This window comes from Balaenoptera acutorostrata, chromosome 8 (genome assembly GCF_949987535.1).
Source record: "Balaenoptera acutorostrata chromosome 8, mBalAcu1.1, whole genome shotgun sequence".
NCBI classification, from domain to species: Eukaryota; Metazoa; Chordata; class Mammalia; order Artiodactyla; family Balaenopteridae; genus Balaenoptera; species Balaenoptera acutorostrata.
Genome location: NC_080071.1, coordinates 96586393 through 96600785, shown reverse-complemented (window position 1 = coordinate 96600785; position 14393 = coordinate 96586393). Strand labels below are relative to the sequence as shown.

The following is a 14393-nucleotide window of genomic DNA, read 5'->3' as shown; positions in this document are numbered from 1 at the left end:
CACAAAACAATCCAATCAAAAAATGGGCAGAAGACATGAATAGACATTTTTCCAAAGAAGACATACACATGACTAATTGGCACATGAAAAGATGCTCAATATCGCTATTTATTAGAGAAACGCAAATCAAAACCACAATGAGGTATCACCTCACAACTGTCAGAATGGCCATCATAAAAAAGCCTACAAATAACAAATGTTGTAGAGGGTGTGAGACAAAGGAACCCTCATATACTGTTGGTGGGAATGTAAATTGGTGAGATCCCTTAAAAACTAAAAACAGAATTGCCATATGATCCAACAATTCCACTCCTCGGTATCTGGAAAAAACAAAAACACTAATTCGAAAAGATACATGCACCCCAATGTTCATAGCAGCACTATTTACAACAGCCAAGACAAAGAAGCCACCCAAGTGCCCACCAACAGATAAATGGATAAAGAGGATGTGGTACATATATACAATGGAATACTACCCAGCCATAAAAAAGAATGAAATAATGCCATTTGCAGCAACGTGGATGGACCTAGGGATTATCATACCAAGTGAAGTAAGTCAGAGAAAGACAAATGCTATATGGTATCACTCATCTGTGCAATCTAAAAAATAATACAAATGGGCTTCCCTGGTGGCGCAGTGGTTGAGAGTCTGCCTGCTGGTGCAGGGGACACGGGTTCGAGCCCTGGTCTGGGAAGATCCCACATGCCGCGGAGCGACTGGGCCCGTGAGCCACGACTGCTGAGCCTGCGCATCTGGAGCCTGTGCTCCCCAACGGGGGGGGCCGCGACGGTGAGAGGCCCGCGCACCGCGATGAAGAGTGGCCCCCGCTCTCTGCGGCTGGAGAAAGCCCTCGCACAGAAGTGAAGACCCAACACAGCCAAATAAATAAATAAATAAATAAAATTTAAAAAAAAAAAAAAATACAAATGAATGTATATGCAAAACAGAAACAGACTCACAGACATAGAAAACAAACATATGATTACCAAAGGGGAGGAACAAATTAGGGGTATGGGATTAACAGATACAAACTACTATACACAGAATAGATAAGCAACAAGGATTTACTGTATAGCATAGGGAATTATACCCAATATCTTGTAATGACCTATAATGGAATATAATCTACCAAAAAAAAAAAAGAATCACTATGCTGTACACCAGAAACAACACAATATTATAAATCAATTGTACTTCAATAAGAAAAGTTATCAGTTATTCTTTATTGAGTACATAAGAGATACATTACAAAGAGAACAAAAAGAAAACTGAGGGAAAATGCAATGTGGACAAAAATGAAAGTAAACAAAAATCCTCACTGCATAAGTTTCGTTTTGTCTTTAAATACTGCTACCTATGAAGTGCCTCAGAATTGTGCACTGAATCACATGTGCTGAAAAAATGAGCATACATTTTGAATATTATTTCAGTGTTTCCAAATATAACTCTATATATGTCAATTTTATACATATACATTCACATATAAAATAAATATATAAAGCCCAGAAGCATAAAGCAATTTAAATGACACAAAAGGCAGAGAGTAAACATTCAACTCCCTCTCATCTCCGCCCTCTAGTAAGTCAGCCATCCTTCAAGTAGCAAGGGAGAGTCCTGGGAGCACATTCCTAAGTCTATACAAAAGCAGAACACAGGTACAGCCAAGTGGAGAGGCCGTGGTAACACGGAAGCCTCCACCAGGGGGACACGTTGGCAGACTATACTTTCCCAAAAGAGTCTGCAGCAATATTTCCCATCCCACGTGATCTTTTAGAACCTTGCCACTTTCCATCAAGATACAGTCTATTTCCCTTTCCTTGATCCCAAGTGTGACTCTGTGATAGCCCTGACAAACAGAATATGGTGGAGGTGACATTATGTGACTTTCAAGGCCAGATGAGAGACGGTAATACGACTAGAGCCTGGTGTTCTCTCTGAGATGCTCACTTTTAGAAGGCAGCCACTGTGCTATGAAGAAGCTCAGGGCACACAGAGAGGTCACACACAGGTGTTCAAGCCCCAGCGAAGGTCTCAGGTATCAGTCATACAAGCTGAGTAAGCCTTCAAATGATTTTAGCCTCCAGCTTTGAGTCTTCCAGCTGAGGCCCAACAAATGCAGCAGGTATAAATCATCCCTGTTGGATCTGTGACTCACAGAATCCCTGAGGATAATAAATATGCCACTAAGTTTGGGGGTAATTTCTTATGCAGTCCTAATAACTGGAACAGGTTGGTTTTACAGAACTCTTCCTTATCACACAGCCTACTGCTATACAGGTGTACCAAAGTAAAAATAAAAACAAAATTTAGGCAAAAAATCCTCATAGGTTGGTGAAATCAATCCCTGTAGTACAGATACTATACATTTTAAAGTATTAATGGAAACAAGTTTTTGGTGAATTGATGATGAATTTAGGGCATGAGGGAGACAATTCCATAGGCTGGCTACAGTAAAAAGAATGACTATGTAAACAGAACTTGAAGCTGAAGCAACACTTATGGGCTTACCTCACTCCTATGTCCACAACAGAGAAAGAGAAAGAGAAAAAACTCATGACGTTGTATCAACTCCTTTAGTACCACATTTTCTCTCAGGTAAATATAAAGGAAAAACTTTGATGAGATAAACCCCAGATGGTAAAAAAGCAGGCTTTGGCAACAATGAATATTTGATCTGTGGTACAGAAATCTTTTAGGGAAAGCAATGCCTGCAACAGCTAAGACGTTACAAATCATTCGTCGGTAGTCTCCAAAGGAAACTAAGTGGTTCTCCTTCCTGGTGAACAGAGATGCTGGTGAGCCTAGCAGCTGCCAACAGTGGGGATTTCTGAGACTTAAAGGTACTTAATGGACATGAGAGAATACCTAGCAGAGGTTCAAGCTCCCCTACTAGTTTGCAGGCTATCATGAACCACTGCACAGGCTGTAAGCTACATAACTAGGGAACCATTCATGTAGATTAAAATAATCAGCATCTGTAACAAAAAGTGCAAACCAACTCAGACACTCTGAATGATTCCAGCCCTGAGACTCAGAGGAATAAACATACTACATATCCAACAGTCAATTTCTCATATTGTTCCTCTTAAGTTTTCTGATATCCTAAAATAATGGTAGAGAAAGTTTCTAGTAATAAACTCAACTCAATTAGAACTGATATTTAAATATATTGGGACTTCCCTGGTGGTCCAGTGGTAAAGAATCCTCCTTACAATGCAGGGGACACAGGTTCGATCCCTGGTCGGGGAACTAAGATCCCACATGCCACAGGGCAACTAAGCCTGCGCACCTCAACTACTGAGCTCTCGCACCTCAACTAGAGAGCCCGCATGCCACAAACTACAGAGCCCAGGCACTCTGGAACCTGCACACCATAACTACAGAGGCGCATGGGCCACAACTAGAGAAGAGAAAACCCTCATGCCACAACTAGAGAGAAGCCCGCACACCGCAATAAAAGATCCCACATGCCTCAACAAAGATCCCGTGTGCCAGCAACTAAGACCCGACACAGCCAAAAATAAGTTAAATAAATAAATAATAAATCTTTTTTAAAAATCAATAAATATATCAATATAATATATATTAAAAGGTCTAAATACAAACAAAAATAAAATAAATGCGCTAAATATATGTCTTCCTATAAGACTAATTAAATAGCACGTTGATTTCCACATTGAAAAATACAATACTATTATCAACTAAAGTGCCCAACAGGAAAATTATGCTAGATGGGAAATACAGCATAAACATAATGTGTTGTGAGAACATTTAAGATTTTATTCTCTTAGCAACTTTCAAGTATAGAACACAGTACTGTTGCCATTAGTCACCATGCTGTACATTAGCTCCCAGAACTTATTCATCTTGTAACTGGAAGTTTGTCCCCTCAGACCAACATCTCCCCATTTTCCCCATCCCTCGGCCCCTGCCAACCACCATTCTGAGTTCAGCTTTTCTAGATTCCACATATGAGTGAAATCATACTGTATTTGTCTTTCTCTGTCTGACTTATTTCACTTAGCATGATGCCAAGGTCCATCCATGTTGTCACAAAAGGCAGGATTTCAGAAGATCAATATTTTATACTACTTAAAGATTTCAAAGTCTAGAAATACCTGCGTAACACAGCAGGAAACAGATGAAGGTGTTATCCTGGAGATGTGGAAATGAGGAATGAGGAATTCCAGTTTCAATATGGACTATATATTAGATACTATTATTTTCATAATATTAAATTTTGGGGTGTGATAATGATATAGCTGTAATTTATGAGATCCTGAGGCTGCTGAAACACAGGTGAAGTGTACCACCTACTTTCAGAAGGGTCAGAAAACACACACAGAGAAAAAGAAAGATAAAGGAAATGAGCAAAATGTTAACAACAGGTCAATCTACCAAAAGGGTAGGTGGGTATTCACGACACTAGTCTCTCCCCTTTCTGTAGGTGTGGATCATTTAAATAAAAAAGAGGAATGCCTTTGCATATATCAAGACATGTCCACAGCAACATTACTGATAACAGCTCAGGGTGGAAACAATCCAAATATATACAAACGATAAACTGGACAAATAAATGGAGATAAATAAATGGATAAGTAAACTGTGGTGTACTCATACAAGAGAGTACTACACAGCAATGAAAATGAACCAACTACTGCTAACACACCACACAGGTGAAACTCACAATGTGGAGCAAATAAAGCTGGACACAGGTAGGATGAACAACCATTTGTTGAATAAATGTTCCAGATAAGGCTCAGATAAGATCAGGGCTGCTATTTATCTTTGTTTAGCAGAAATTTTCTTCACAGACAGTAGAATAAGATCACGATAGGAATGTATAAATTATTTATGAGAACAAAGTTCCTTTCCCGCACCCTCAAGCACATTTATAAAAACCACCTACATACTATTGACCTGCTCCACTAATAATGCGCTGCTGGTCTGTCAACCCCTTAAAAGACCTTGAATTAGAACGTGTGTTTGATAGTTACAAAACCAAACTAACAAGACTTTCCTCTTTGAAGAAGGCTTTTCAAACTGCATTACGATTAAACAATTTTAGTTTTAAAATTTAATCTAAATTCAGACTTATAACCAGATTATTAAAATTAAAAAAGACATAAAATACTTACACTAACTTTGAAAGCCTGCACAGTGTCATCCAGAAGAAGGGTGTTGCAAACCACCTCTGTATGCAGTCTGTCTCGGGCCAACTCTGATGCTCGTACATTGTAGGTTCTGCCAGCAGGCAATCGGAAACGTGAGGTCATTACTGTCCACACAAGGTCTAAGTTGAAAAAAAAAATTAACTAAATAAAGGGACAGCTGAAGATACAAATTATTTATATAAAAAGGTACAAAGTTATTACATATTTTTCAATTAACCTTAGGTAAAAAGCAGTTACAAATTTTGAAACACCTGGATAGGAATTGTAGGCATAAAAGAAAATATCATATATAGTTCATCATGTAAACTAAAATTACAATTGCCTGGAAGAGGAGCTTTGTTTTGAACTGTCCATTAAGAAGACAATACACAAATTGCTGAGGTAGCCATATTCCAATTCAAAATATATAAATTTAGGAGCAGCCAAAAAGGAGGAAGGAAAATATGCTACCTCAGGAAGCCGGGCATTACTCATTGATGCAAGCATTAAAAAGACACTGGAGAATGGCAACAGGAGGGAAGGTTATTCACCTCTCAAGGGTCTTTCCTTTTATTCAAGCTTAAGATTTGGGGGAAACATGGGAGTTTATTAGTTGGGATTTTTTTTTTTAATATAACAATACCCTTTCATTTTAACTAACCTCAAATGAAAACTAATTCTAATAGAACTATTCTTAGGAAAACAAAAACAAAATAGAAAACTTAAGACTACAGATCTTTGTTTCTCAATTTTTTAACCTAAGAGGGAACAAAGACTGCCTATATATAAAAAAAAAACGGGTATCACATCATTTTCAGCAACAATTGACGTTAGAAGACAATGAAGATGTAGCTTTGAAGTTCTGAAAGAAAATTATTTGAAACAGAATTATGTTCCCCCCAAATTAGCATTCATGTGAAAGAATAAAGTTACAGTCATTTTCAGACCTTCAAAAATTCAAAGTTTAAAATCCATAAAACTTCCCTCTAAAAGACAACTGGGGGACTCTCCTGGTGGCACAGTGGTTAAGACTCCACGCTCTCAATGCAGGTGGCCTTGGTTCAATTCCTGGCCCAGGAACTAGATCCCACATGCATGCCACAACTAAGAGTTCGCATGCCACAACCAAGGAGCCCGCCTGCCGCAACTAAGGAGCCCGCCCGCCGCAACTAAGACCTGACGCAAACAAATAAATAAATATTTTTTAAAAAATAAAAATAATAAAAGACAACTGGATAAAGGAAACAAACTATACTACAAACACAACTGTATAGAATTTTAAAATATAAGTAAGCAATAAGTACTAAGAAATTTAGTAAGTAAAAATTAATAATAAAAAAAAAACAGCAGTTCAAATACATGGTATTCAGTAACTGCAGTTGACATCATACTGTTCACGTCAAAAGGATTCAAGCTAAAAGTAAACGTCAATGTTACATACGTATAAAAATTGTATAGAGGAAAATAGGTTTCGCATGCTGACAGAGAGGGGCTAGCCAAGTAAAATTCGCCAATTAAAAGACAGTGATTGGTAGTTTCCAGTTCCACATGTAAAGAGCTCAGGAAGTCCCCACTCCATCCTAACAAGTAAAAAAAAGCAGAACAGACTGGAAAATCAGCAACCCTTCTTGGATCCATAAGAGAGGACACAGGGAAAACTGCTGTCCCAAAGATTGGAGAGACAGGTGAAGAGAAAGAGTCACAGCTTATGGGAGTAGAGACTTCAAGTCTCTACTTGAAACTGCCACGGAAACCAGTACATGAGTAGGAAAGTCTGAATCCAACTGATGACTTGCTGGAAGCTCAATGTGGACAATTCCAAGAGTTTTTGAAAAACTCCAGGGGGCCAGCCATAGCAGGACTCACACAATATTGTGAGATTGACCTCCAGGAGCTCTGTCAGATTCCCACAGTAAATATCAGAGAAAAATACCCGAACTTCCCACAAGGGGCAGGATGGTGGAGGGGGTGGACACAAGACCATTATGAAATACAGCTGACCCTTGAACAACACAGGTTTGAACTGCACGGGTCCACTTATACGTGGATTCTTTTCAATAGATACAGCACTGCATGATTCACAGTTGGTTGAATCCATGGATAAAGAGGACTGATTATGAGACTGAGCATTGGTGGATTTTGCTATCTGCAGTACGTCTTGAAACCAATCCCCCATGGATCCCGTGGGACGACTCTACATGATTTTTCAACTCTGTGCGGGGTCAGCACCCTGAACCCCCAGGTTGTCCAAGGGTCAACTGTATACCAGAGCACTCTGTTCTTCTTAACAAGGGCTGTTCTCAGGAGAAACGAGTTAACCAAAACCTAACTGACCTGGGGCAAGGACAGTACTCAATTCCAGCTGACTCCAGCCTTCTAGAGGGAGAAGGGAAATACCCAAGTCCAGCCCACACTAGCCATCCTGCCCCCCTATAAGGGGAGAGAAAAAAACCGAGAAATCCTTGTGTAGTTCATAGTCCAGAGGCCTACGCTCACTAAAATACTGAAACCTAACCACAAGACTACAGAATGCTTCCTTTCCCCCCCATTACTAAAGGCCTATTTACTGAAGTTCCTCTTACCAATATATATAATGTCTGCCTATCGAGAAAATTTTATAAGGTATACCAAAAGGGAAAAAAAAACACAATGTGAAGAAACAGGGTAAGCATCGGAACCAGACAGGAAGGTGTGTTGGAATGACCACACAGGGAATTTAAAACAACTATGATTAATAATATGCTAAAGGCTATAATAGGCAGAATGCAAGAATAGATGGGCAATGCAAGCAAAGAGAAGAAAATCCTAAGAAAGAACTAAAAAGGAACATTACAGGTAAAAAACACTGCAACACATATGAAAAATGCCTTTCATGGGCTTATTAGTAGACAGACTCTATGAGCTAGAGGATGTATCAATAAAATCCCCAAAAACCAAAAGCAAAAAGAACAAAGACTGAAAAAAACAAAACAGAATACCCAAGGACTGTGGGACAAATACAAATGATGTAACATACGTGTAAGAAGAATGTAAATTGGTGCAGCCACCAACAGATATATTGGGCATAGATATATGCCCAGGAGTGGGACTGCTGGATCATATGGTAGTTCTATTTTTAGTTCTTTAAGGGACCTCCACACTGTTCTCCATAGTGGCTGCACCAATTTACATTCCCACCAACAGCAAGAAGAGAGAAAAAAACACAAACAAAACCCCCACAAGAACCAAACCCAAGACCAAAAACCCTATACTTAGCCGTATCCTTTAAAACTACAGAAAATCAAAGATAAACAAGACAGAGGAAAAAACACCTTAGCTATAGAGGAGCAAATATAAGAATTACATCTGACTTCTTAACTAAGCAAGAAAGAAGAGAGTGGGGTGAGATACTTAAAATGCTCAGGAAAAAACCCCTCAACTTACAATTCTGCACCCTGCAACATTATCTTTCAAAAGAGAAAGACGAATACTTTCTCAAACAAAAGTTTAAAAACAGAGGGAATCTGTTGCCAGTGGACCTTTGCAAGATATGTTAAAAGAAGTTCTTTAGAGATAAAAAGAAAATAATATAGATCAGAACTCAGACTTAACCAAGTGAAAGCCCTTAAAACGAAGACTAGGCCCTTCCTGAAGTGAAAGGAATTCTGCTGCAGGCTTTAAAGACATTATGTGTCATGCAGCAAGAGGGCCCGTGACAGGGCCATGTGGCAAGGAAGCACAGGGCCTCTGTGGGCTGACAGTCAACAAGGGACTGAAGACCTCAACTTCCCAAGCTGCCGCAGTCCAGTCAACACCCAGCTTGCAACTTTGTCAGCTCCAGCCAAGCTGTGCTCATACACCTAACCCACAAAAACCGGGAGAAAATAAATGTGTGTTGTCTTAAGCTGTAAATGAACTTTAAAAGAATGGAGAAATCTGCATTGCTCAGCCCTATTACAGAAATGCACTATCTGTTCTAAATATTTAATACTCTCAAATATGGATTGTCACAAGATGCTGGTATCCTATTATTTACAATAAAACCTTTTTAATTTAGACCCTGCTAACTGAGAGCTTTAAATAATTTTATTTGATTATTTGGTTTGATGTTAACCTCTAACCACTGAGGAAAAACTAAATTCATCAAATAGTAATCTTTAAATTTTTAAAAATTTTATTTATCTACAGTTGATTTATAGTAATGTATTAGTTTCAAGTGTACAGCTTCAGATTCTTTTCCACTATAGGTTATTTCAAGATACTAAATATAGTTCCCTGTGCTATACAGTAAATCCTTGTTGTTTATCTATCCTATATATATTAGTTTGTATCTGCTGATCTCAAACTCCTAATCTATTCCTCCCCCACCTTCCCCTTTGGTAACCATAAGTTAGTTTTCTATGTCTGTGAGGCTGTTTCTATTTTGTAAATAAGTCGATTTGTATTATTTTTTTAGACTCCAAATATGAGTGATATATTATTTGTGTTTCTCTGACTTACTTCACTTTGTATGATAATCTCTAGGTCCATCCATGTTGCTACAAACGGCAATATTTCATTCTTTTTTATGGCTGAGTAATATTCCATTGTGTATATATATACCACTTCTTTATCCATTCATCTGTCAATGGACACTTAGGTTGCTTCCATGTCTTGGCTACTGTAAATAGTGCTGCTATGAACACTAGGGTGCATATATCTTTTCAAATTACAGTTTTCTCTAGATATATGCCCAGGAGTGCAACTGCTGGATCATATGGTAATTCTATTTTTAGTTTTTTAAGGAACCTCCATACTGTTCTCCATAGTGGCTGCACCAATTTACATTCCCACCAACAGTGTAAGAGGGTTCCCTTTTCTCCACACCCTCTCCAGCATTTAAGTAATCTCTAAATTTTAAAAAAAATTTCTTGAAAAAAAAAAAAAACTTAGAAGAATAAACTGAGTTTTACACTCATGTATGTGAAAAATATCTTTTCCATTAAAAAACACCAGGAATAATTTCTAAGTAGATTACCAGTATATTCATTCATATATTCATCCAGTCATTCAACAAAAATTTGTTGTCTGTGCCAGGCACTGATCTAAGTACGGCTGGGATGAAAAAGAGGATGACCAAAAACAAACCCCCAAAACTGGGGGAGTGGGATGTTCACAAAGGGTTTTGGGAAGCTCCAACAGATGCCTGGGAATCCAGAAGGCCATCAGCCTGTGAGAACTATGCACATGCCCAGGAAAGAGCTGAAAAAGCCCTAATCTCTCACTTTTTGATAACCTTGAAGCTCTGCAAAAACAAGATGTGAAGGCTAAAGCAGGGCTGTAAAGCCTTGAAAACCACGTCAGCAGAGGTTGGAAAACTTAGTGGTTCACGGTATGTAAGAAAATCTGTCCATTCATTAGCTGACTACTAAGTTAACTGAGGAAAAACAGTGCAGCAACACAATGACATACAGATCTTATAAAATTAGTTCAGGAAGACCACTAAACAAACTAAATAATCAAAGCAACACTAAATAAACAAACAGTAACAAAAACAAAAAGAGCAACAATAAAAGACCAGGGAGGAAGGAATGCGATTTCTAGAGTTGATAAAACATTATTTTAAAAGTACAGAATTCAACATGCAAAATTCCAAAAATGTAAATACAAAACAAAGAAAAAAGCACGATAGAATGACCCACATACAGGCGAGAAAGAGAAAAAAAAAAGGGAGTTCAATAGAAACTGTCCCTGAGGAGGCTCACACAATGAACTTACTCAACAAAAATCAAGGGTTATAAATATGTTAAATAAAATAAACCACAACTACAGAACCAAAGGAAAGCTGAGAACAACATCACACCAAATGGAGAATATAAATAAAAACACAGAAATTACTTTTTAAACAAGCAATTCAGAATTCTGTAATTAAAAAGTATAATAACTGAAATTTAAAATAGGAGGGCTTAACACATTTGAGCTAATATAATAAAGAGTTAGCAAACTTGAAGATAAGTCAATTGAAGGACTTCCCTACTGGTCTAGTGGCTAAGGCTCTGCGCTCCCAAGGCAGGGGGCCCAGGCTCAATCCCTGGTCAGGGAACTAGATCCCAAATGCCACAACTAAGAGTTTGCATGCCACAACTAAAAGAGCCTGCATGCCACAACTAAAATATCCCGCATGCCACAATGAAGATCCCGCATGCGACAACGAAGATCCTGAGTGCCGCAACTAAGACCTGGTGCAGCCAAATAAACAAACAAATAAATAAATAAATATTTTTAAAAAAATTTTTTAAAAAGATAAGTCAATTGAGAATATACAGTTTGAGGAACAGAAAGAACAAAGAATGAGGAAAAATGAGAACAGCCTGAGACCTGAAAGACACCATCAAGCATATCAACGTATTCATAATGGAAGTTTCAGAAAGTCAACAGAAAAGGGAGAGAATATTTGAAGAAATAATGGCATATAAGTCCCCAAATTTGACTTTTTAAAAAAAATCACATCCGAGAAACCAAATAACTTCCAAAAAGATAAACTCAAAGAGATCCACATCTAGACACATAGTAGTCAAACTGTTAGAAATCAAAGAAAACAAAAATCTTGAAAGCAGCAAGGGAAGAGTGACTCATCACCTACAAGTGATCCTCAATTATATTAACAGACAATATCTAATTAGGAAACATGAAGGTCAGAAGGCAGAGGATGACACATCCAAATTACTAACTGAAAATGAATATCAAGAATGATTTAATATCCTGCAGAACAATACTTAAAATAAAGGAGAACTTAAGACAGTCCAAGATAAACAAAAAGAATCTGTCACTAGCAGATCTATATGAGAAAAAAAATTAAAGATTAAATGAAAGTATATTAGATAGTAACTAAAATCCATAAGGAGAAATAAAGACTACCAGTAAGGGTAACTACATGGCTAAATATAAACAACAGTATAAATTTATTTTGTATTTGTAACTCTTTTTTAACCTATGGAACTTAAAAGACAACTGCATAAAGCAATATTTATAGCACTGTGTTGATGGGCTTATACTGTATAAAGATGTAATTTGTATGACAATAGTACAAAAGAAGGAGAAGGAAAAGTGAACCATATAGGAGCAGTTTCTATGTGATGTTGAAATTAAACTTCTATTATCCCCAACTATATGGTTATAAGTAAACCCCCAGAGAAACAACAGTTGACCCTTAACAACATGGGCCTGAACCGTGCAGGTCCACTTATATGTGAATATGTTTCAACAAATATACAGCTGGCTCTCCATATCCACAGATGTGGAACCCCAACTGTAAAGGACTTGAACATCCATGGATTTCAGCATCTGCAGAGGCTCCTGGAACAAATCTCCCACAGATACAGAGGGACAACTATTCTAAGAAATAAACTCAAAATAAAGTAAAAATAAACAACAGAATTAAAATGACAGGCTAGAACATATCTGGTTAAAATAAAAGAAGGCTAAGACGGAGGAATAGAGAAAAATGGAACAAAAGACATAAGAAAACTAGCAAAACGGCACTATCTTATCAATAACATTAAATATAAATGGACTAAAAACTCAAATCAAAACACACAGGTTGGCAGAATAGATCCTTTTTTAAACCCTGCTCCATTTATCTGCTCTCTACAAAAGACACATTTCAGATTCAAAGACACAAACAAATTGAATGTAAAAGAATGTAAAAAGATATACTACAAGAATAGTAACAACAAAGAGCTAGAATAACTATTAAAATCAGTCTGGTTGGAACTAAGACACAAATTCAGCAAAGTTGGAGAATACACACTTAACTCAAAAAATTAGGTGGATTTCCATACACTAATAATTAATGATCCAAAAAGGAATGTAAGAAAATAAATCCACTTACAATAAAACCAAAAATAATAAAATACTTAGAAATGAATTTGACTAAGGAGGCAAAACATTTGTATAGTGAAAACTACAAAACATTGAGGCAAAGAAATTAAAGAAGATACAGATGAAAAAGCATCCTGTGGGAGGGGATAGCAGAGTACCACGACTCTTGAGCGCTGAGCATAACTCCCCCACATGAACGCATCAAAAACACACCTACATGTGGATCAATTCCCACTAAAAGCAAATGAGACTGGCAAAAAGACTCTTCTACAACGAGGCTGTAAAGAAAGATCCACGTGGACTTGTGTAGGAAGGGAGGAGAAGCAATCAGGTTAGGACCCACAACCCTAGGAGGGGACACAGAAGAGAGAGATTATAGGCTTGGAGATCCTCCCTGAGGAGTGAGCTATTTGAACCACACATTGGGCACGCCAACCCTGGGGTCCAACACCACTTAGCTGGTGTGAAAACCAGTGGGACTTACAGGAGGTTTGTAAGAAATAGAGACTCCATTTGTGAAGAGCACACACATGCTTACTGACTCCTGGGAACAAGGTGGAGGAAGAAGACTGAAACCACCCAGGGCTCCAGAAAGTTTCTCTTGACCAGCCAGGGCATGCCCCAACCCACACCAAGCACCCGCTCCAGCCCCTCCAGCTCCAGCAGTAGTGTGAGGGCTGCCATTGCTAAGGGCAGTGCACACCCAGCAGGGGACAGAGTGGCTTGCACAAGACACTGCATCTGAATGGGGGGGAGCAGCCACTGCTGCTAGTAACAGAGACATCAGATGGGGAACTGTCTTGAGCTCTGACTGGCACACTGGGACCACCCTGGCACAGCCCTGGCCTGCACCAGCCCCTCTTGCTCCAGGGCTGTTCCCCTCTGGGGTGAACGTGCCACTGCTGAGAGGGGAGAGAGCTCACACTGAAAGGGAACAGAACCACCCTGCACCCAAACTTCAGGGCTTCTGCTCCAGCATGTTGGGAGTCAACCCCGTGCCAAACAGGGTGGTGACAACCACTGAGCACAGAAGCTCTGGCTCAAACCTGGCTCTAGCTCCAGCACCTCGATCTCCAGCCCCACCTCCTTCCAAGGTGACAGCTGCGAGTCCACCCTGAGGTGTGACCCGTGCTCACTTCAGATCCAGCTCTCCTACCAAAACCACTGAGTGTCTGCAGCCTGTATAGGGACACTCCCACACAAGTCTACTCCTTCAACACTGTGACTGATAATGTGTTTCACCTGATTTCATAGACAAAGTTAACCAAAACGAGAAGACAGAGAAATTTGTTTCAAATGAAAGAATAAGAAAAAAAAAAAAACCTGTAAAAAAACCTAATGAAAGAGAGAGAAGTAACTTACCAGATAAAGAGTTCAAAGCATTCATAGTAAAAATGCTG

At 38.7% G+C, this 14393-nt stretch overlaps 1 protein-coding gene across 4 annotated transcripts in view; it reads right to left on the bottom strand.

The window, feature by feature from the left end:
- The window catches only part of PTPN4 (protein tyrosine phosphatase non-receptor type 4), a 184214-nt gene that overhangs the window by 145279 nt on the left and 24542 nt on the right, over positions 1-14393 (bottom strand). For 3 of the 4 annotated variants that reach the window (XR_009009090.1, XM_007181267.2, XM_057551666.1), the window contains exon 2: positions 5140-5294. Coding sequence is in view for 3 of the 4 variants with exons in the window: in XM_007181267.2 (XP_007181329.1) it covers positions 5140-5277 (138 nt within the window). In the remaining variant the exon portion in view is untranslated. The remainder of the gene's footprint in view (positions 1-5139; positions 5295-14393) is intronic. The other variant, XM_057551667.1, reaches the window with a different exon arrangement.